The sequence below is a fragment of the Myripristis murdjan genome, chromosome 20 (genome assembly GCF_902150065.1).
Source record: "Myripristis murdjan chromosome 20, fMyrMur1.1, whole genome shotgun sequence".
NCBI lineage: Eukaryota > Metazoa > Chordata > Actinopteri > Holocentriformes > Holocentridae > Myripristis > Myripristis murdjan.
The window spans coordinates 3,611,335-3,635,986 of record NC_043999.1 but is presented as its reverse complement, the minus strand read 5'-3'; the positions used below and the strand labels follow the sequence as shown (position 1 = coordinate 3,635,986).

Here is a 24,652-nt window from a genome sequence, read left to right as displayed (position 1 = left end):
TAAATATATATATATATAAACCACACCATAAATACATTATTGAGCAAAGCAGACATATTATTGGCCCCTATGGTAATATTATAAATATTATAGGGACTTTTCTTGTGGGATTCGCTGCTTTTCGAGCATTTTCTCTCCGTTTTTGCCGGCGCTTGATGCTCTCCCAAAGCGAGCAGCTGTGCGCGGAGTGTGTGCCAGCAGAGCAGAGCCGCTCTCATGTTTCCCATCCAGAAACAGTTTGGAAACAGGGACCTTCTGTATATTTTCATCTAATCAGCGGCTCGGCGGAGAAAGCGGAGGGGGGAAAAAACGCTCTGGCCAAACACAAGTGGAGGCTGCGCGTCGTCAGGATCTCTGGCTCCGGACTGATTTCCTCTCTGCGCAAACACACTCAGGCTCTGTGATGGAGCGACTGAGCCGGCTCCAAGTGAAAACACAGCCTCTCTCTCTCTCTCTCTCTCTCTCTCTCTCTCTCTCTCTCTCTCTCTCTCTCTCTCTCTCTCTCTCAGATAGGGGAGACCGGGGCCAGTTGTAACACAGTTCTTGTCTCAGCACCTATTGGCAGTTTTCATGTTTAGACACAAAGTCCCCCACATTTGTCTGCTACGAGCTGCAGTAACTTCATCCTGTGTTATAATCTCACAGTCTGCATGAGCACTAGCTGGGGTGCAGTGTCCCCTATCAGGAAACAGGGCAAAGTGAAGTGTGTGTGCATCAGAGTGTGGATACCCCGACCTGAGCCCGATGGAACGGGTCAGGCAGGGTTCAGACAAACATTTGTAAATTATATTCGGGTTCGGGTCGGCTGTTTCAGGTGGTTAATGTAACCGAGCGATGGAGAACAAGCGAAATCTCAGGCTCGGGTCGGGTTCGGACACAATAAAAAATCTGCCTGCCGGATTTGGATCGGGCTCGGTTACTCAGTTCCCGTCTCAGGTCAGGTTCAGATAAAAATATGAAGTCGGATCTGTTTTATTGCCTGCATCTCTGTGACCGTTTGGCTATGAAATAAATTACTGTATAATAGAGTTTTAGCATCTCGCTTTTGCATTTGTATTGCATTCCCTTTTCACACAAAAAAAAATAGCTCCATTCTTCATTTGGGGTCAGTTTGTTGCACGTTTCATTCCGAGCTTTAGCGAAATGTTGGTTTGCGATGCATCACATTTTACCTGAGAGAAAACTTTAAATGTAATGCATGTTCAGTCATTTTGCTTCAGACATTCTCTGTGTTAATCAAAATATAAACTCAGTCCAAAACGTTACCTTCCTGCTGTGTTCAAACATGTAGCGAGTTTTTCACAAGGCCGCAATCGACACACAAAGGCGAGCTGGATAGATGCGAATTTGCTGAGAGCTGAACATTTTCAACTCGCGGGAAAAAATGTGCGATGTGAACTGAAACTCAGAATTTATGAGATTAAAGTCACAAAAAACACAGATAAAACACTAGTTGTTGTTCTCCTCCTGTGGGATCCAGTCTGAAGGAAATCCTGCTGGTTTGAGTCCAGAACCCCAATCTCCTCCTCAGCATCTGGACTCTGAAGAGACGTTGCTGTGACTCGGGCCGATTCAGAAGAAAACAATCTGCTGATTCTGGGCTCAGATCAGCAGGATCTCCTTGTTCCTGAATCCCATGTCAGAGTAGAATCTGCTGAGGGGATCAACTGCATAAATTTCTCATAAATTTGCAGATTTTTTCTCATAAATTTCCCGCTTTAACCTCAGACAGTATCCTCAGTTTTTGTTTGTTTGTTAGCCTGTGGTGGCCCTGGTACACCGTTGTGGGCGCCATTACAACTCTAATCAAAGATGATCACATGACTCGAGCTTATCCCTGATTGGTGGAGCTGGTGATGTTACATGTGACCCCGCCCCCCACCCCCCATGTTGCGGTGGTCCCGGGTCTCCCCCCTCCTTCGGCCATGTCAGCCCGGTTTGTTTTGTTTGGTGGCGGCGCTCCTCCAGGCAGCAGGAGGCAGGAGGCTGCAGTTATGGTGCAGAAATAATGGCATGTAATGGAAAGAAATATACTTTGTCTCTCTTTTTTTTACTATTTTATTATTTCTCTCTCTCTCTCTCTCTTTCTCTCTCTCTGTCTCTCTCTCTCTCTTTCTGTGAAATTGCCCATTTCCATGGCGGCCTCAGGAGAGCAGAACTCAATAATGTATGAAGGCTGAGAGAGACTGTCTGTCTCCCTTCTCACCTCCTGTCTTTAATCTCCTCCTCCTCCTCCTCCCCCTCCTCTTCCTCCTCTTCTATTCTGTTTTTTCATCCACGCTCCTCTTGTTTATCACCTTTTCCTTTCTCCTCTCTTGTTGTTTCCTCTTTTTATTCTAAAAAATCTCCTCTCCCTCCTTCTGTTTCTTTATCCTCCTCCCTCTCCTCCTCTTTTGTTGTTTTTCCTCTCCTCCTCCTCTACCTCGCCTCCTTCTTTTCTCCTTTATCTGTTCCTCCTCTCCTTCCTTCCATCTGTCCTCTTCCCCTCTCTCCTCTTCTTGCATCTCCTCATATTTCTCCTCTCCTCCTCTTTATCTTATTTCCTCTCCTCTTCCCCCCTCTTCATTCTCCTCTCCTCTTCCTCTTCCCTCCTTATTCTCCTCCTTTTCTCCTTCTCCCATCTCCCCCTCTCCTTCCATCCTCCTCTCCATCTCTCCCTGTCATATTTTCCTCCTCTTCATTCTCCTCTCATCCATCTCTTCTCTCCAGCTCTCCTACTCCTCTTTTCCTCCTCCTTACTTCCCCTCCTCCTCTTTTTTTGCTCCTCTTTCTCTTCTTTTTCACTTTCTCTTTCTTCTTTCCCCCTCATTCATCTCTCCTCTTACTCCCCTCATTCTCCTACTACCCTTTTGTATCCTTATTCCTCTTTTCTCCTCCTCCTTTTCTTTTCCCGTCCTTACTCCTCTCTTTCTCCTGCATCTCCTCTTTGTCCATCTCCTTTCCTTGCCTCCTCTCCTGTTTCAGCTTCCTCTCTTTTTCATCATCATCCATCCCTGTCATCTTTTCCTTCCTTTCCTGTCTTCCTCAGTTCTCTCCATCATTTTCCCTCCTCCTGTCTGTCTCCTCATCACTTGTTCTTTCTCTCCTCCCCCTCTCCTCTCCTCTCCTCACCTCTCAATCAATATAAAGTCAGTGCTGGGACTCTCCCTCATTAATAATGAATTCAACAGCAGCTACAGCTCAATAGCCTCGAGTGTGTGTGTGTGTGTGTGTGTGTGTGTGTGTGTGTGTGTGTCTGTGTGTCTGTGTGTGTGACACCAACAAAAGCCACAACATGAAGACAAAAAAAAAAAAAAAAAAAAAAAACCTCTCCTTGGTTCTTTAGCCGAATCAAACCGACAGATTCAAATCAAAACCACACACTTATTTTCAAACATTAACCGTTTTATTAAGTTATTCTTTATCATTTTAGCAATCTGTTATTTTATAATTATTTTTTTTCTCAATAGGCCTATAATCTGTATAGTAATCAATCTGATTTTAAAACTGTCTGGGATAGAGTTATCTATAATATAGCTTCTTTTTTTTCTCAAAATCCTCTGATATACATATTTCTCTTGTTTACGTAGATGATTTGGAATAAGTCTGTTTTTTTTCTTTTTTTTAAATCTTTTCATTACGCGACATCCCCATAAACAAACAAACAAACAAACAAACAAACAGAAATACACATCTTTTCCTCAGAAGGCAGTGGAAAACGTGGTCTACGCCTTGGCAACATGAAATAAAGCTGGCAACAAAACAAAAGATCTCCTGCTACCCGGCAAAAAAAACAAACAAACAAAAACAAAAAAATACCTTTTTTTTAACGTCTCTTTCTGGATTTATTTGCTGTGTTTATGTAGTTTGTCGTGCTACTGTACTGTTGGGACTCACTATGTCTGTTTTTCAGCTAACATATAGGCCTAAGATCTCACCGCTAAGGTAGTCTAGTATGGGATTTCTGGTGGATGAAAAGGGGGGATGTGCTGTCTGCTGGGCCTGAATGGCAACAGTCATATCACTCTTCAGCCACGGTTTGATATTATAGCTACACTGGCCGTTTAGCACAGCCGTCGTATTACCGTCATTGCTTCAAAAACACACAGTCACGTAAGTTTCTGTCAGCAGCCAGCCTCTCGTCTCGCCTGCATTCACAGCTTCGGTTAACTAGATTTCGTAACGCCGAGCAGGGATGAAGCGGGAGAATGAACCCGCCGCAGCCAACAGTGTGGAGGAGAGCGAGGTGTCGTCTGCGAAAAAAATCGCCAATTTGTTCTTTCCCACCTGAGACTCTCAGATTTGATCCTGTTTTATGAAATGGCGTGTTGAAGGTCACGTTTTGCATGGAGCTCTTTAATCCTTTTTTTTTTTTAAATGAGAAAGCTCAAACTCCTCCAGTTTTGCTTTGGGTTCCCTTGTTTGGTTCCCTCGTTTCTGATTGGTAGTCCTTTGTGACATCACTCAGGATGCACCGCATGATTAGCCCCTCCCACTCGTGCTCTGTCTGACTTTTCTAGCTTTTCTCATTGGACCTGTAAGCCCAACCCCTAAATGAGACAGCCAATCAGAGCAGAGGCTCTTCAGTGGAACAGCTGTCACTGCAAAAACTGGATTTGTTCTTCTTAATATTGCTAAAAATGAGTCAATTATTGGACCTTTAAAGTGCAATAACATTTTCTGTGTAAAGTAGCCTTTCTAGTGAGAAAAAACTTCCCATGAAGAAAGGATTCAATGGAGGAGATGCACCTAGAAACAGGAAGTATTCAACTCCAATGAGGGTCAATTCTCAGACCAAATCTTTGAGCTAACTTGAACCAACCTGCTGTACTTGCTAAATTAAAGCATTAGTTAGCCTTTTCATGTGACCAGCAGCTGGATTTTTGTGATGGATAATTTGTGATGGAGGAACCATAATCCTCACATTATAACATCTAATCTGCATCTCAGAGTTTGTGCTCATTTCATGGCCTTTTTTGAGTTTGTATTTGAGTTTACATTGTACAGATTTACGTCAGCCTGAAATGAAAATCCGCTAGAGGATAAATAAAACGGTGGATGACATGAGCTGTGGGTTCACCCTCCACTACATCCTTGCTCCAGAGAGGCCGCTGGGGAAGCCTACACATAATCAATACTCTATAAGAATACAAATATCACATCACCATCAAGCATTCAGTCCATGAAACCTAGTAGGCTCGACATAGTAAATTTGGCGCAATAAAAAAAAAAAAAAAAAAAAAAGAAAAATATCGATCAAAATGAAAAGGCCTGTCTAAAATATGGATATCAGGCCACAGTCAAGGCCTCAGCCTGTCTTATTGGATTTTAAGTGCTGCCTCGCGTTACATATATATTTATATATACCTTACAGGCTATATGGGTTCCCTAATATATAGCCCAGTAGTGTGTGAGCACCCAGAGTCACCTGGTGCTGTCTAGGCCTAGCCTACTAAACATCAATAATTCATGGTTGATTTTAATACTGTGTAATTCCACAATTGTAAGCGGGCAAGGATCCATCAAATTTTCATCACCGTCATCATTTCAACTCAACAGCATGGTAAATATTTCATGTGATCGACCCCCCCAGGTCAGGCAAATATGTGATTGGATGAGCGCTCCAGGAAGACGGCCTGCCAGTGTCCTGCGATGGCAAAAACCAGGCCGACGTCGTAATAAAAATCCATATCGGGTGCAGATTTCTAGTTTTCTGTTGATGAATTCAAACTCAGTCCCCTCCTCTGTCTCGAAGTAGTATTTTTCTGTATCGAAGAATAGCTATCACTCTTTTTCTATTTGCTTTTTTTTATTGGTGTGTTTTTCCTGTTGTTGTATTTTCTTCTTCTTTTGATTTTTTATTATTATATATATATTTTTTTGCCCACTTCCTTCTTCTGCTAAAATGCCAGCCAAGTCAGTAGGGTGGGCAGGGCGGTTAGAAGCAGGCCGAGGCCCCGCGGGGTGGCCGATCTTGGGGCACCATTGCCGCCGCCGCACAGTTCAAACAAACTCCCACGGAAATCCAGGTTGCGCGACTGCTTTTTCAGTTTCTCCCAGAGGTCCGTCGCTTCCTCCTGGCAGTCCGCCAGCGCCGTCGTGGCGCAGGAGTGGAAGTCGTCCCAGTAACTGGCAGGGGAAGAAAACACAGCGAGCGTTAGAGCACTGCCTGCAGTTTAAGATGAATGTATAATTCAGTAGACAAGAGTGGGAATCGCCCCGAAATCTGGTGGGTTTACATTGAACCTCAGGCAGCTAGATCCTGATACGATGGTTGATGTCATCCCAGTAACGGGAAAAACAGAGCGAGCGTGAAGCTTGTTAGCACATTAACTTTGTCTTCAGTTTTAGACCATTTCAAAATGATAAAACAAAACCTATTTTCAAAGGCCGCGCATGCAAACATAAAACTTCAGCTCCATAATGAAGAGACAAGTGTGAAAGTCATTACAGTGACAAAAACTGCAGCAAAATGTCAAGTTAATAAGTCGACCACACTGTGACTTTCAATATTAGAACAGAAATGTATAAAATTAAAATGATCTTTTCAGTAAACAATAATGCATATTCAGTAGATATGGCCTGAAAAAAACGAGGTTCGGCTGCACAATGAAGATACAGACGTCGTTCCTGTAACTGGCAAAGCAAAAACGACAACAAGTGTTTAGACAACGAGACAGACTGAGACACAGCCTCTGTCTTCAGTCCTCGCTCTTTTATAAAGTCAAACAGATGCTATTCAGAAGGAAAAACAGAGTAAAAAAAAAAACCTGGGAAAGCCCAAATTCCAAGATTATAGAGGATTATAGAAGATTATCATCATTCCTGTAACTGATAAGACAACAACTCCATCAAGAAGCTAGGCTTTTGCTTTTACCCCACTGTCTGTCATTAAAAATGACAAAATTTAAGTAAATGATTCAGTAGACAAAGCCTAGGAAAAAAAAAAACAAAGCTTAGATAAGATAACTGAGTGGAAGTCATGCAAGTAACAAAAACTAAGTATTAAACTATGTCTTCAGAATTTGTCCGTTAAATAAAAAAAAAAAAAAAACTGTATAAAAAAAAAAAAAAAATGGAAAGTCCCACCACAAATGAACAGTCACAAACAAGTTGTATTTTGGAATAAAGGCATCAGTTATTCTTAAGAAAAAAAAATTAAAATATGTTCAGCAGAAAACACAGCCCTCGACCCCCATCTCATCCACCAAAAAATTTTAAAAAAGTAAAAAACAAATTAGCACCAAGGCTCCAACATTAAGTCATCCCTGTGACAGAAAAGAAACAAATATGCAGCAAATATTAGATGACTTTTGCTTATTAACACGCTGCCTGTGTCTTTCAGTAATGCAATACAAGGCCTTTTATAAAATTAAAATAAAATCTGTTCAGTAAACACAGCCGACAACAACATCAAGCTCAGGTTGTTCAAGTCATTCCAGTAACACCAAAACCTGCACCAAGTATTACTCAACAAGACGGATTAAGACTTTGGCTCTTTAGCTTTAGTATTACACTGTTAGACCTTTAATGCAATTAAAATAAAACTGACTCAGCAGGAAAAAATAAATGAAGCTCAGGCTGTGAGGGGAGTGGAAGTCATTCCAGTTACTGGCAGGACAAAAAAGTATGAGGCGAAGATACTCGTTGGCATCAGTTTAGATTTGAGCAGGGCGAACACCAGCAAGCCAGCAAAGTGATAAACACGATTGGGAAAGTGTGAATTTAACGCCGCCGGCTCTGCTCGGTCTTTATCAAACACCTAAACCACAAGAATTACTTTCTGTTATCGTTTACAAGACTTCTCCCACTGCCAACTCGACATTTACTGACCAAATGAGGACACAAAATGCAAAAATGTCCACAGAAACTACTCATTCAGTCCATTCTTCGCTGTTTGAATCTTGATTTTCTTCAAACAAGGTACAAAAAATCAGCCAGCAGGAGGAGATAATCCCACTTGTCTGCAATGCCAATGCTAATTCCAGGATTTTCTTGAATCATTTTCTTAATATCCGTGGGCTGATCTGCCTCATCCCCTCAAAAGCCACCACTGCTTTTAAAAGATTTTGGCCTCTTTGATATACGCAAATGAAAAAGCTGAACTGTAAGGCCGTAATGCATGTGTGAGATCTCATCTGAAGGGCAACACTGGCTGGTTTCTGTAATCTCATTTGCTACAGAGCTAAAACACAGCCGACACGCCAGCAGCTCAAACACAAAGAAAAATTCGTGTTAGAATAACAATAAAGAGGCCAGGCTCAGTGTTACAGCTATGAAAATCACCACATACCTATTATTTTAAGTCAATTACATTTGCGTGAAATATCTGAACTTCTGGGATAAGCTTTTTGGAAGTTAGCTGAGTTCAACTTGAAGTATGTCTGGTGTCATAAACAGCCACAAAGTCAGAGTTGAGACGAGACCAGAGTTCATTTTCAAGACCATTTCCCATTTCCATTTTTTAAAAACTTTTTATTTATTCATTTACAGCCCTTGATCCATTCATTTCCGACCAGATAACCCGATCCAGATGATAACCCGATCCAGATGATAACCAGATCCATCTTTTCTCTTGTATGCCTTCCATTTTTCCCAGCGCTGTTCATGCATCCCAGCTTTAGCCCTTCGATGATGAGTCAGTTTTTCCACTCAGTGTCAACATTATCAGCTTCACTTGCGCAATCTAATCCGAATGCAGCTGTTGTGCCGTAAAGTTTTCTCCCCTGCTGCCTTTAATGCTCAGCTTGTCTTGTTGTCACAGTAACAGAGGTGTTCATTCACTTCTGTGTTTGGCATTGAGCTCATAGTTAGTGCTGCTGTTGGACTGGACTGCAGTTTATTGACAGTTGTTTCCATAGGCGTAATTTATGGGGGGGATGGGTGGGTTGCAACCCACCCAATAATCCAAACCAGCCACCACAACCCCCCCAATATCATATCATAATTATTTATAATGATTGCCAAGTATTATAAACACAACAATGTGGCAGATTTTCTCAATTTAGCAGTAAAAAGTAGTGACGTTTGTCTAGAGGTCGGCATCTTTGACGATGCTGGGGGTATTGTCATACATCGCTCTCATTCGGAGAGAGACGCGATTGTTTTTTTTGTTGTTGTTGTTGTTGTTGTTTTTTTTTGTTTTTGTTTTTTTAATGAAACCGGGACACTTTCCATTGAGCCCATCGGTGTATCCAATAAGAGACTCGTGTGCCGTCACATGATGGGCTAAAAGCCAATAGGAGAGTTCTGTGCGGTCACTTGATCAGCCAAAGAACGCCTATATAGATGAAGATGATTGTTCCATGGCCGTGTATGATCACTACTAAGTTTATGTTTGTAATATTATATATTTATATATATTATATTTATCTATATAATTGAAATATTTAAAGGTTTTCTCATGCGGGGCGTGTCCTCAGACCTGCTTCACAGGTGGAAATCTCAACCCCCCCAATGTTCAACTCAAAGTTACGCCCTTGGTTGTTTCCACTATTCTGTCCCCCCTCATTGTATATAAAGGAGGACAAAAAATTAGAAACACCTCTCAGTATAATGTAGTCCAGTAGCAGACCTCTGCAAACTACAACCTCAATAATAAACACAGAATTAAATTTACACATTCTGCACAATGTCAACACAAACTGAACATTATAAACTTTGCTAAAAGGGAGAATTTATGGCAGAGCTGCTGAGCTGAACTACATTAAACTGGACAGCTGGACCTGATAAAGTGACACTGACTGTATTTCCTGAGTGTCTCAGTTTCTAGTTGTTTTTTTTTATGCCTAAACCTAACCTTTCCACCTGAATATGCATTTTTTGTTGGCTAAAGCTGCTGAAATTGATCCCCTCTGGAGGTGTTTTTTTCCCCCCAAAGATGATTTTTTGGCATTTCTGCTTTATTTGATAGTCACAGAGACGGGACAGGCAGGGCAGGGAGACAGGACGACCTGCAGCAAAGATCTGAACCCGGGACACTGCGGTCAGGACTCAGCCCCTCACCTGGTACACACTCCACCAGGTGAGCCACCAGGTGCTGGTAGGGGTTTTAGCCACTTCTGATAAAGGAAAATTCCTGCTCATGGAGACTAACTAAACTTGTGTTCATATGCACAAAACACATGGACAACACATATGAATCTCCAGATTAAATTTTGGGACTATTCCATGAGACAGCGCTGGGATTTTAGCCTTGTTTCAACTCATTCATGTTTGTTCCCAGTCAAAATCCTGAAAGAAGTGAAACCGCACCGGAAACAAGTGGGATTATCTCATCCCACCAGCAGATTTTGTTTCACCTTGTTTAAAGAAAAATGAGATTTTAGCACTGAAGAGGAGACTAAATGATTCTGTAAAGTCAAGATACAGATATGTTTTGGCGGTTAAAGTAAAGTGATGAGTCAGGTGATGGAGTTTTCCGCTGACTGGCTGATGATCCGACTCAAACTGCCTTTGAACTGGACCGTTGTAAAATAAAGATTACAGGTCGAAGTGGAACGTGTTTTCGAATAAAAATCCAGTCAGAGAAAACGTTTTTTTTTTTTTTTTTTTTTTTTTGATCGTTGACTGTGTTGTGTGTCATTTCCGGCTCCTTTGGCAAACCCTCGGCTTTCAGATCTCCTCCATAATTCCGACTTAACCGGCGTTCCTTTGCTCTTTTCCGTGTGGGAAGTCGGATTTATCCCAGTTCTGAGTTCAGACTAACTGCTGTTGTCAATAAGTAAAGTCACTTATTACTTTTAAGAAAAGTGATGATTATTGTGGTGTTTATTGCATTTTTTTTCCAGTAATGATCCCAACACTGGTCAGTAATGTTTCCCTCTCTCTCTCTCTCTCTCTCTCTCTCTATCTATCTCCCTGCAGGAGTTTTTGGCTGTTTTCCTCCTCTTCCCATCCAGCAGGGATTTTCTCCTCCGCCCACGCTCTCTCTTCCTGGGAGTCTGCCATCCCTCCATCCCTCTCTCTCTCTCTCTCTCTCTCTCTCTCACTCTCTATATGTGTCTCTCACTCTGTCCTCCTAAGTCTTTCCATCCCTCCTTCTCTGTTTCTCCTCCCTCTGTCTTCTCTCTCTCATGTTTATCTCTCTCTCTCTCTCTCTCTCTATCTTGCAGCACTGTGTCATCACTCGTTCGCCCCTCGCTCCTCTCCTCCTCCACTCTGACACCTCTCGACACCATTTGTTCCCTCTTTCTCTCCGTCTTTCTCTCCGTCCTTCCCTTCATTACCTCTTCCTCTCCTTCTTTCTTTCCTCCATTCCCTGACTTTTGCCCTTCCCTCCTTCTCTCCTTCCCTTGTTCTTTACCTCCCCTCTCTCCCTGTGTTTCTCCACCTCACACCTCCTCCCCCTTGCCTCTCTCCTTCCCTCTCTCTCTCTCTCCCTCCCTCTCTTCTGCAAGCTGGTTTGATATTTTATTCATGCCAAAGCAGCTTCTTCTCTTTTTTTCCACTCATCCTCTCTGCTTTTAATCTCTTCTTCCTCTTCCAGCTCATGTTTTTTTATCATTTCATCTCTCCTCTTGTCTCATTATTCCCTCATTTATTATTTCCTCTCCTCTTTTTGCCTATACTTGTTTGTTTTTTTCACTTATTTTCTTTTTTCTTTTTACTTTTTCTGTTCTTGTTCTTGTTCTTGTTTTTTTTCCCATCCTTTTCTCCTCGTCCTCTTTCTGGTTTTATCCACCTTCCATCTTTTCCTCTTTTATCTCTGCCTCCTTGTTAATGTCCGGATGACACCAGCCGGCTCACTGACGCGTGCCGCAACCCCCCGCGATGCTCACACACACACACACACACACACACACACACACACACACACCGTATCTAATCCAATCTGCCCTTATTGATGTTGACCTCCTGAACCGAGTCGTGTCGATGGTATATCTCAGAGCAATTAACGCCAGTGTATGAGTGAGTGTGTGTGTGTGTGAGTGTGTGTGTGTGTGTGTGTGTGTGTGTGTGAGTGAGATGTGGAGTATTAATGCGCCCCTCCTGCTGGGCCTCAAGACTGCTGTGATGGAGCTGTCACTGAATTAAAAAACCTGTGCCTGCATGTGTGTGTGTGTGTGTGTGTGTGTGTGTGTGTGGTGGGGTGGGGGCTTTCTTGCCGCACCATGCCATCTGGTGCCCACCCGGTCTGGGGGGAATGGGGGGTGCAAGAGGGAGGGGCTGCTGGCTAGCACCCCCTCCCAATTAAACACACACACACACATACACACACACACACACACACACACACCTACCACACCCTCAAACCTCAGTTTCCCAAATCACACATATTATTATCTGTACTGCATCACATATATTAAACAATGTGCAGCCGTAATGTTCATTTATCATTTATTCAACAGGATCGTGTTTTACATATTTCTATACTTTTTCCTAAAATCATTTTATCTTATTTTAGTGTAGGAAGTATAAAAATTAAGTGGTATACAACATTATGGAATACAGTAATGCAAGACCTTTGTTTGTCATAATATAATAATAATGGGTTATGTTGTTATGGAGCCTTTATAATCTACAAGAGCAAATTGTGTCGAGTAATATCTGGTGTGCTATTTATAGTCTGTTACATTTTATTCATGATAGGAATTTCAAACAGTTTATTCCTACAGTTTATGTCGTAGTATGCTCATGTTGTTGTCAAGTCACCAAACTTCAAGTCCAAGTCGAGTCCCAAGTCGTTTGTCAAATTGAAGTCCAAAATTACAGAGGTCGCATCGAGGTCACGAGGTCGAGTCCGAGTCATCATGGTCGAGTCTAAGTCAGCGAGTTACTTAGGTCATGTCAGAGTCACCATGGTAACATCAAAGCGTGAGTCATGTCCAAGTTGCTGAGGTCAAGTCAGAATCATAGAGGTCACGGTGGAGTCACTGAGGTCACTGAGTTGGCGCAGTCGTGCCGGAGTTACAGAGGCTTTGTCCGGATCGCCGAGGTCAAGTCCAAGTCATGTCCAAGTCACTGAGGTGATGTCCAAGTCATCAAGGTCAAGTTTGAGTAACCAAGGTCACGTCCAAGTCATGTCCAAGTCACTGAGGTGATGTCCAAGTCATCAAGGTCACGTTTGAGTAACCAAGGTCACGCCCAAGTCATGTCCAAGTCACTGAGGTGATGTCCAAGTCATCAAGGTCAAGTTTGAGTCACCAAGGTCACATCCAAGTCACCAAAGTCATATCAGAGTCACTGATGTACGAGTCGGATCCACTTTGGTCAAGGTCAGGTCACATCCAAGTCTTTGAAGTCACACAAGTCGGTAAGGTCACAGTCAAGTCAGTGAGGTTACACCCAAGTCTGTGAGGTCCCATCCAAGTTGGTAAAGTCACGCCCAAGTCAATGAGGTCACGTCCACGACGGTCAGTTGATGTGAGAGATAGGAGGCTAAAAGTCATGTTAGCAAGATCCTGTCTGAGTCACTGAGGTCACAACCAAGTCATCAAGGACACGTCCAAGTCACCAAGGACACGTCCAAGTCATCAAGGACACATCCAAGTCACCAAGGACACATCCAAGTCACTGCAGTGATGTCAACACCATGTCCAAGTTGCGTTTCAGGTAAGTACTAAAGTCCGAGTCTCAGTAAGCAGCTGGTATCTGGTGGTCAGCGAACACACATTAATATACTAACTAGTTAAAACCTCCAAGTTTGAACCTCAAGTTGAAATTCAAAGCTGTCCAACTGAGTGCCTTATTACATATTTTATATTTGCCGTTATGTTTTTGCTCTACTTAATTAAGAATTCACATGAGCGAAGCTCACAGCACATCTTCTGCCAAGTTCAAAGTTCAAGTCCAAGTCATTAATACTGAAGTCATGAATCATTAAGCTGCAGAAACTTTTGCTCAAAACGAAATCGTTCACCGAGTCTCGCTGAATTCTTGACATTTCTGTTTTTCTTTGAGGCTCATAGGAACAGATTCATGGCTGAGTGAGACACTCGTGACGCCCTTTAGCGTGTCGCTGGGTTGGGGTTAGGGTGACTGCGACCTGTGACTGTTGAGGCGCCGGGCAGCCGAGCATGCACAGGGCCGCCGAGAGGCAGCGTGAAGGAAATTTTAAAAAGACGAGGAGAGTTTAGCTTAAAAAAAAAAAAAAAAGAACATATTCTCAAAGGGCACTTTGCTGGGCGAAAGGGCAGCAGCTAACCTCCATCTGGAGCCTGTACACTGACATCTGTGAGTGTGTGTGTCTGTGTGTGTGTGTGTGTGTGTGTGCAAAACTGAGAGAGAGAGAGAGTGTTTGTGTGTGAGTGGCTGAGTCCAGTGTGTGTGTGTGTGTGTGTGTGATCAAGGGTGACACATACACAGAAACACATTTTTTGCCTTTTTTCCCACATTTCTGCCTCCTCAGGTTTTTGTGTATGCATGTTACAGTTCAATCCAACTTTATCGTCCCCGAGAGGCGATGTCTCCTTGTAGCTGCGAGCACAAAAACACAGAAACACAACGACTCAGACGTGCGAGGGGCAGCAGAGGACGCCGGGATCGTAAACCAGCAGCATCATCATCAGCATCACCGCGCATCCGCAGAGCAGCACTAAAATAAACAGCACCTCGCCATCCTATAAAAACACACTAACCGGCGTTAAGCGTGTTAATGACACGGGAAATAAAAGAGTTCCCCACTTGCCCCGCGGCGGTCTAAACCTTCTGCCGGAGGGGAGAGCGCACATTCCTCACGAAGGCGGCGGAGCTCCAGCTGCTTCGCATTCACGCCGAGCCGCCGCATGAATATTCTGCAGATCGATCGCGATTATGGAGAAGGTGGCGACGGGTAACAAGGCCTCCCGTGGGCCTTTAAAAACTAGCAACGGCGTCATTGTCATTGCCGGCACATTTCATTAACAGCTCCTCTTCAGACAGAGGAGGAGGAGGAGGAGGAGGGAGGAAGAGGATGGCAACAAGTCTGAGTCACTTCTTAGGACACGCTTTTGAACCCGACTTCACCGTTTTTTTAATGTTTCTCAGCTTCTCAGCGGCTTTTTGTGTCTGGTATCTTGGACGAGGTGTGTTTTTGGTGCTGAACAGTCTCAGCTGTAGCCTCCTGGCACCACACCTGTGATTTCCCCGTGAAATTCCTGTCATTCACGGGTTTCTGGGTTTCAAAAGGTGAAACTTTTTTTTAAAATCCATTTCCGGAGCTTTCTGCATCATCGCAGAATCATCCAAGAGACCGGCTGTTGATCTTACGAATCTTTCTCCAAGCCCTGACATGCATGTGTGTTTTCTGTGTGTGTGTGTGTGTGTGTGTGTGTGTGTGTGTGTGTGCGGGACACCTACGTGCATATCTTGTGCAGGTTCTCCCTGTCGTCCAGCTCCTGGGGGTAGTTGGCCATGTTCTCCCCCAACTCCAGCAGACAGTCTGAGAAACCTTTAAACACCGAGTCACATTGTGCACTGACCAGCACTGTCTGCAACACAGAGACTGAGGGGGGAGGAAGGGAGGAAGGAAGGAAGGAAGGAAGGAAGGAAGGGAGGAAGTGGGGGACGGGGAGAGAGAGAGAGAAAATCACATTAAGCTTCTCAGTTTTCCACTTTGCTGCTTCAGCGCAGGAAATGAGCCGGCCTCGGATTGACTGCACGCTCCTCGAGCCGCTACATCCTGCGTTCCCATTGGACAGAAACATCGGCCCCGCCCACCAAATATCGAGTTACACCGAGAAAGTCGCCTCTCCTTCACCGCTCAGACGCATGATTTCTTTCATGAACAGTTATACCAGAAAGTCTGTTCAGAGTCAGAATCAGAAAAACTTTACTGATCCTCGAGGGGAAACCGGGTCAGCTGCTGCCGCTCAAATTCTCCAGAGAAAAATATATGTAAGCACAAGTGAAATGATAAGAAATAGAAAAATAAAAATATGTGCATTAGAAAAAAAAAAAAGAAAGACAGAAAACAAGAAAAAGTGCATCATGTATAAATAGGTGCATTAACATTTGCTTGCTTAACATTTGCTTGCTTAACATTTCTCTCTTTATCGAAGAGGATGAGTGATGAAATTCAGTTTTATACCTACAGCGTCAAATCCTAACAAAAGTTATCTCGTGGCGCTTTACAGAAACCCAGCAGATGTCGGCCGAATCCATGGAGCAAAATCTCCAACAAGAGCAGCACAGGGCGACGGCGGCGAGGAAAAAACCCTCCGCACACTGGACGTGATTTCAGTCAATAAATCAGCACAAAACGCCCACATTTTCCCTTTTTTGATGTTTTTTTTTTGGTCTTTAGAAATGTTTCATTAAAGAAAATTGAAAGTCTTGAGTTTTAACTTCATTAGCGTGACGTTTAGAGGTGCTACATGTGGCATCGTAGCATTAATGTTATATTAGAATAAGTAAAATAAATAAATAAAATCTGCTGTTGCTTTACGGCACAGAACAGGAAGAGGGCGCTGTTCTGCCAGAGCAAACGGAGCTGAAGCTCTCAGAGTCTCTGGAAGCTTCTGGCAGACGGCCGAGGGAGAAAAATCTCTTCCGACGTGTTGATGCTCTTCGACAGAGGCGACAGGGAGCGACGGGGCTGATGGGAAATGTAGTTCTTAACGTGGAGACACACGAGCGCTCGATGACGTCACCGGTCCGCTGTCACAACATGAATCTGACTTCAGCGTGTTGACGTTGAAAATGACACGTACTGCCCCTTTAAATAAAGAAGAGACATCATTTCTTTTCATTTTGTGCCACAAATCAATTTGTTGTAGCAATGTCTCATTTTTTTTTTTTTTTTTTAAGGAAACTCTTCCTTTATAGTTCTGCAAAATGTCATCGGTCTGTCATTGATTGTTTGGTTATTGATTAGCAATACAAAGTGTACGCACGTCCTAACTAACATTGCTGTTTGATCTCTGTGTTTAAATTCTGTTCAATTGCAAAAAAAAAAAAAGAAAAAGAAAAAAAAGTAAAGTGAAATAAAGAAAGAGCAGTGGAACATTTGACAGAATAGCTGCAGAGGCTTGTTGACATAATTGCCTTTCAACTCGGGACAAAATCCATACAAGCTGTTTTGTAACCGGATCACTTAAAAGCTGGGGCGAGCGAGAGGGAGAGAGAGAGAGAGAGGGAGAGAGAGAGAGGAAGGTGTGTGTGTGTGTGTGTGTGTGTGTGGCAAGCTATCACAACTCTCCTCGGCTCTAAATATGTTTGACAAATATCAATATATTCTGCTACACTTGGAGGGCAAATAATATAAAAAGAGAGATGTTTATTTCATTACAGCTAGCAGGTGTGTGTGTGTGTGTGTGTGTGTGTGTGTGTGTGTGTGTGTGTGTGTGTGTGTGTGTGTGTGTGTGTGCTCATCTACCCGCCCTTAATCAGTGGTGTCAGTCACTCCCTCTTGTCTCTCCTCCCTAATTCATGGTAATAAAGAGAAAACTCGGCTCTAAAAACACACCACGGGTTGCCAGGCCTGACACGCCTCCATCCCCCTGTCCCAGTTACACACACACACACACACACACACACACACACACACACACACACACACACACACACACACACACACACACACACAAAAAAAACACATACACACCTCTTTACATGACCTCTGTGAACTCAATTTGGAGGCTCAGTGGTGTACGTGTGTATGTGTGTGTGTGTGTGTGTGTGTGTGTGTGTGTGTGGTTCGTTAAGCAGGGGATTGGGCTGATTGATTGGTTGGGATAATAACACGCCCGCTGTCCGGTTCCGGTCGATCAAACTGTGGACTAACGCAGCATGACGTGTTGGACAAGGCACGGATATTAGAGAGAGAGAGGGAGAGAGAGAGAGAGGGAGAGAGAGAGAGAGAGAGAGAGAGAGAGGTGGAAGCCGCTCTGCAGTGGGTTCGTATCATATCAAATAAACGCAGCAGCAGACGGTGCAGAGATAAAATAGTCCCTCACCAAAACGCTGCGCCAACATGTCTGAATTTATTATTTTTTACTCTCAGAAGAGCGGGACAGTGGGCTCGTCATCGCCGGCCAGCTGGCACTTTTGGAAGCGAATCCAAACTGGGAAAAAAAAACAAAAGCACCCTCAGTGTTCAAAACTTGCTTTTCTTCAAACAAGGTATAAAAAAATCTGCCAGTCGGGTGAGATAATCCTAATCCTGACCCAGAGCCAGTGCAGCTTCACTTGTTTTAGTGATGTTTTGAGAGTGGAAGGGTGGAGCGGCTCCTGTGTGTGTGTGTGTGTGTGTGTGTGTGTGTGTGTGATGTGACGGTGAATCTGGACCAAAGATTGTCTAAAAAAGGAAGATATTCCACCTGCAGGGATATGTGAAGTATCCTCCAGGGGGCGACGTAGAGCACTGGGCTAAACAGAGTCAAATATTGGAACAATGACAGTAACAGTCCAGGTACTGATCAATATCTGGAATCAAATGGCCTGATCAGTTTGTAGCATTTAGCCCCACTCACCGCCATATAGTCTACTGTGTTTAAGTGCCCAGTGCTGCCCCCGATGGACAAAACACTGAACTGCACTCTTTTTTTTTTTTTTTTTTTTTTTTTTTTTTTTACAGTCAAAGGCTTTTAAAATGTAATATTCATAAATGGAAATGTATTTTAAAAAGGATTAAAAATACATTTGCATCACTCTTTTACGACGAATTAGACTCTCTTTGCTCAGTAGCGCCTCCAGAGGCCAAAACACTCCATAGTCTTTTTTTTTTTTTTTTTTTTTTTTTTTTTTTTTTTGCATTTCAGCCTACTGGTTGTCAAATTAACGCAGCTTTGCAGAGGACAGTGAAGGTGTCGCTGCAGCAGATCATGTTGACAAATTTGCATGAAGGCATTCGCAAGCAAGGCACTGTGGGAGCTTTTGCAAGGAAAATGGTGCCAGCAGTTAGAGAACTACATTTCCCATGAAGCATCTTTTCATCCAAAAAGGCTCATAAATGTCAGTATCGTTTCATTGGCTGGCAGTTTTACTTTGTTTTTTGTTTTGTTTTGATCAGGTAAGAGCCTGAGACTTTTATTCTGAAAAAAGATGTTGCGCTTATCCTTTGCTGTTGTTTTTATCCTGTTTAAAGGTTTTTGTTTTTATATTATTGGTGTTTTTATCCTTTTCTATTTTATCATATTGCTGACTCGGCTGCAGCTGTAAGTTTGTTATCCTGGACGGCAACAATAAAGCTCTAAACTCAAAATGCATGCTGGGTAGTGTAGTCTATTCAACATAAAACACACTAAGTTCTCCTGATCGAATTGCAGCGAAATCAAACCAAACATAAATATCACTTCACTGTCTAAAATATTTCTGAGTAACTATATTGGAACAGACAGCGTTGGGGTTGTAATATTCCTATATTATTCCTATAATATTCCTACAGGGAGTTCCAGCGTGTGTTTGGTGCTCAGCAGTGACCTTACTGAATGTCTTTCATTACTTATGATATCTCTGTAATATTCCCCCTAAGCACTTGGCAGTGTTGTAAGTGGCCTTAATGCACTTTGTGGTCATTTCTATGTGTTGTATTATCTCTGTAATATTCCTCGAGCGCCTGGCAGTGCGGTTGTGCTGCTAAATAGTGAGTTTATAGTGACCTTATTATACTTAACGGTGTGTTTATCTGTGGTGTCATCGCTGTAATATTCCTATAATATTCCTATACACACTCAGAGTGTGTCTTTGGTGAGTTTATAGTTACCATATGGCGTTTTTATGATCGTAATATTTTTTTTATAATAATGGTGCTGCAGTTCGTCAGTGATAGTAATGGGGTTGTAGAAAACTTGTTCCATTTTTGTCTTTGTGTTGTCAGTGTAATATTCCTTTAATATTCCTATAATATTCCCAGAGTGTCTCTGCTGCTCAGTAGTAAATACACATTTAGTTTAACCTTAGAGTAGTTTTACATCTTCTTTGACATTTCTATAGTAATTGTAAACTGTCCCTTTAACGCCTTTACAGACTTTACAACATTTTAGTTATTTATTTATTTATTTATTTATTTATTCGTTTAATTTTTTTTTTCAATTATTTGCTATTTTTTATTTATTTATTTATTTATTTGGGTCACATATTCCTGTTAAAAGCTTTTACAGATTTTTTTTGTTTGTTTGTTTTTGCTGTGATATTTCTGTAGTATCTTCTTATTGCTGCTCGGTGGTTAATGCATATATATTTGATCTTATAGTGTTTTTCTTTTTTTTCCATGTTCTTATTATATTATTATAATATTCCTGAAGGGTTTTCTCGCGTTCTTTTGAGAGTGTGCAGTGACTGTAAGGCACTTTGTGGTATTTTTTCGTTTGGTATTCCTGTTAAAAGCCCTTTCAGCTTGCTGATGTATTTTTATAGCATCTTGCTAAAATGTATTATGGGGTTGCTGCGGTTGCTTATTGGGGTTTTGAATTTATCCGTCACTGCAGGGCCCATTGTGCATGATATTAGTATTATTATTCATTTCAATTCCCATAATAACGCGAACATGCATCTTAATTCAGCATGGCGCTCCTCTAAAATTTCTTCTAATAACTGCTGTAGTGTTGCTATCTGTCAATCTATGTATTGATTTCCCCATGGATTTGCAGAAAACAGAAGCCATTTAAAAGTGGACTCGTCCTTCTCTCTCTCTCACTCTCTCTCTCTCCCTCTCTCTCTCTCTCTCTCTCTCTCTCTCTCAGTCTATGGATGGAGGAGGCATTACATCATCCCTGAGCGGAGCAGCCATGCCTGTAAAACTGACTAACAGGGAGACTACACTGCTATCACCGCAACATACTGCCCCCCCCACCTCTCTCTCTCTCTCTCTCTCTCTCTCTCTCTCTCTCTCTCTCTCTCTGCAGTCATGTTGTTCTGTCGTTCCTATTAAGCTTCTGCTGCGCATTTTTCTCCAAACGGGCCAATCAGCTCCAGTAACAAGGTCACCAAAACTGCATGAATGAAATGAATGAGCGGTGCGTCCGTACACGCACGGACACACACACACACACATACACACACATACACAAGCACACGCACACACACGCACATCTCTCTCAACAAGGTCACCAAATCGCATGAAGTGGATCGGATGGATGAATGAAAATGAATGATGCGCGCTCTCTCTCTCTCCCTCCCTTTCTCTCTCTCTCCCTCTCTCTCTCTCTCTCTCTCACACACACATACACACATTCTGCATTTGTTAACATCATAAACAGGAATGCGGTTGAACCTGAACTCACTATAAATCATTTTTTCCCACATTTCAATCAGCGAAAAATCCGAATTTCCTTGGCTGGCTTGAGTCCTATCATCATCATCATCATCTTCATCACATAATTGATAAATAATATCGATAAGTGAGTTATGTGAGGATTTAGTGTTTTACGGGGAAAACGGCATTTTTCTGTTAAAATGTTCCTGTGTTCATTCCAATCGGCGGCCGTAACGAAAAAACAGATTTCTGTTTTTTTTTTTTTTTGTTCATGCTCCGTTTTTTTTCCTGCTCTCTCGCTCCACGCCTTCATCTAAAAATAACCCGCAAAATTATTTTTATGTTTTTTTCCCCTCCCCTTTCACCCACTGAGCCGCTCAGCCTCACATTATGTCACCTTTTAAAACCCGGATGCGTTTTGATCTTTTTATTTATTTATATTTAGATTATTCCTCTGTGCTTTTTTTTTTTTTATCATTTCACGTTTTATCTTTTTTATTTTTATTTTTTATTATTATTATGATGATTTGCCCTTTTATTTTTCCCTCGCAGGGTTTATTCCTGTTTGAGTGAAACCGGGACAGTCCCTCGGAGACACACAAACACACACACACACACACACACACACACGCACGCACGCACGCACGGACATACATACGCACACGCACACACACTCACACACACGCTGTTGCCTGCAGTGCATCGCCACTACAGCGGCGTGTGGAGCCACACAGGCAGACACACCCACCTTCCACTATGGAGCATGAAGCGGGACTCAACCGCGTGCACGTGCACATGCAAACGTGCACGCGGATGAAGACAAATTATCGCACCCAGGATAATTCTCCGTGTGTGTGTGTGTGTGTGTGTGTGTGTGTGTGTGTGTGTGTGTGTGGAAAAGTGAAAATGAAAATATCCTGCACAATAACAAATTAAAAACACAGAAAAGCTCCGTTAGTTCCGTTAACCTGAAATGAACCGGATCAGTTTGAATTTTAATTTAACAACGGGACGCCCCTTCTTATTAAAGGCTTTCATTTTTCTCCCCATTTTTTTTTTCAAGTCACTTCTGCGCTTTTCGATGCGTTTTTGATTCTGAGAATCACGAAGCGCAGAAAACCGGATCCAAAGAGAACCAGAGTCAGGCTGAGGCGGCCGGAGAAAATATTTTGAAATGAAACGGGAATTCGTTTGTTTTCCCAGGTGAAGTTGTGTGTATTTATGCTGCAGAGTAATTCAGCTGTTGTTGTGTTGCCCTGTTCGGCGGGGTTTTAACCTCATTGCAGTTGAGCCTAAGATGCGTAAAAAACCTGCGGAACAGGCAACCCGAGCCGGACACCGCGGATGTTGCGAGGCTGCGGCTCGTTCATCCGGTTTCATGCCGTTTCAAACATAATTTCCACTCATTTTTGGCCTCGATTTTCTCTGTTAAATCCTCCCTGATCGAAGGATGTCAAACCCCGAAGCCTCCCTCCCTCCCTCCCTCCCTCTCTCTCTCTCTCTCTCTCTCTCTCTCTCTCTCTCTCTCTCTCTCTCTCTCCCTCCAACAATAGCAGCAGAGGATTCTGCGTCTTGAATAATTCAGCATTTTTTTCTGCCGCCAGCAAACGCACGCACGCACGCACACACACACACACACATGCAAACACGCACACTATCCACTCCTCCACAGCAGCGTTATGCAATGCAACAGCAGAAAACAATACAGCAGCCAGCAGATATTAACATCTATTGTTGCAGATATTGGACACATTTTGCATTTTGCCTGTTCGCTTCACCAGGAATTAGACGGATCCCGGATGATTTTTTTTCTCTCTCCCTGCAGAAAACACAGTGAGGATGCGGCGGAGAGGCTGCACATGCAAGGGGGAAAAATTACAATTTAATTTAGGAGAAATGAAATCCGAACCGTGCGCGTTTGTTCCCGTCTCCGTGCACGATCCCACGCGTGCACGTCCAGTTAAAACAGACATTAATGAAGCCTCTCAGCCTGTGTTTCATTCCCCTGTCGGTCCTCCTGCGCGGACAGAAACGAGGCTCCGGGCAGAAAACAACACAGCGACCTGCAAACTGCTTCCTGTTCCCTATTTTATTAATTAATTTATTATTATAATAAATTTCATTATTTTTTATTATTATTCCACCGTTTTATTGGTCACCTCCCAGCCGTTTTGGAGGCGGGCGCGGAGGTTTGCATGTGTGTTTCTGCTCCCTGCAGCTTCTGTTGATGCTACACTTGAGATTTTTTCTTTCTTTCTTTTTTTAAAGAAACGGAGCGGATGCAGAGCCGCTGCTGCAGCGCGCCATCCAGGCGGAACAAAAACAGAAAAATCAAATAAAAAATAGTTTTATTTCGTTTAAAATGCATTTAAAAGGCCTTATCCACCTTTGCACCGCGGCGCGGCACATTTAATACAACAGACCAACGAAAAATCCAAGCAGGTAAACGACCAAAAGCCCGCCGGCCCCTGCAGCCTGAACAACATTCAAATAATTTCCCCTCGACCTTAAAATACAATTTAGTCAAATAAAAAAAAAATAATAATAATAATAGTAATGGCATCGAAATGCAGCAGATTTCCCCATTTAGGACAGCCGAGCTGGAGAGGGGGGGGGCGGGGGCGGGAGGAGGGAGGGGGGCGGAGGGGGGGCATTCCCCTTGTTAGCGCACACATTCACACACACGTGCACGCGCACGCAGTCATGTCACACTCACATACACTCCAAATGTGAAGTGTGCACCCCCCTTTCCTTTTTTTTTTTTTTTTTTTTTTTTTTTTTTAATTCACCTGCTCGCGTGCCTTTATGTGTTCATTATGACTAAATTAACATTAACGCCGCAGCACGGGACTTAATCCTAACACTACTACTACTAATATAGAGGAAAAAAATCAGCTTTGTAGATTCAAAAATTAAAAATGAATAAAAACAGGGCTTCATTTTTTGGTGTAAATGCTTTCCTCTCAGAATAAAATAGGAATATATTTAAGAATAATTTGCAATAGTAAATATAGAGGATTTTTTTCTTTGTTGTATCTTAAAATAGTAATAATAATTTAAAAAACTAAAAAGACACACTTGTGCCTCAAAGTGCCTGACCGCAGATAGAGACTTAGCTCACGACACGCAGAGGAAGGCTTCGCTCCCACAAAGATGGGATGTTTTTTGGTAGATTTTTTTTTTTATCAGAGGAGGAAGAGGAGTAAAAGCAGCAGCAGGAGAAGGAGAGGAGGGGAGGAAGAGGAGGAGGAGGCGGGACTCACCGATGTGGAGAGCCAGGAGCAGGGAGAGGCATCTGGAGGAGCAGCTCACTCCCATCCTCTGCGTCCTCTCACCATGAGAGCGGAGCTGAAAGTCAGAGAGCAGCCGAGCCGAGCGGCGTCAGCTCACAGCGAGCCGACACGCAGCCTGAGCCGACACACACACACGCCGACACGCACATGCACACACATATAGGCCCGCACACACACGCACACACACACACACACACTCTCTCTCTCTGTGTCAGGTCGTCCCTCTGCTCTGCTCGTTCCGCAGGTTTCTCTCTCTCTGCCCTTT

At 43.0% G+C, this 24,652-nt stretch overlaps 1 protein-coding gene across 1 annotated transcript; it reads right to left on the bottom strand.

Annotated features, from left to right (window-relative positions):
• Positions 1-3,799: 3,799 nt before the first annotated feature.
• On the bottom strand, positions 3,800-24,434 carry nrn1a (neuritin 1a). Its single transcript, XM_030078792.1, has 3 exons — positions 24,358-24,434; positions 15,259-15,403; positions 3,800-6,108 (listed from the first exon to the last, which is right to left on the bottom strand). Exons 1-3 carry the CDS (start codon positions 24,410-24,412, stop codon positions 5,880-5,882), a joined length of 429 nt encoding a protein of 142 aa, XP_029934652.1. The 5' UTR covers positions 24,413-24,434; the 3' UTR covers positions 3,800-5,879.
• Positions 24,435-24,652: the final 218 nt, after the last annotated feature.

Coding starts and splice junctions, on each gene's coding strand:
- nrn1a (XM_030078792.1), bottom strand. CDS start 24,412: ATGGGAGTGAGCTGCTCCTCCAGATGCCTCTCCCTGCTCCTGGCTCTC. Junction 15,404..24,357: donor GCTCCTGGCTCTCCACATCG/GTGAGTCCCGCC, acceptor CTCCCCCCTCAG/TCTCTGTGTTGCAGACAGTG. Junction 6,109..15,258: donor AACCTGCACAAGATATGCAC/GTAGGTGTCCCG, acceptor TTCCCCTGCCAG/TTACTGGGACGACTTCCACT.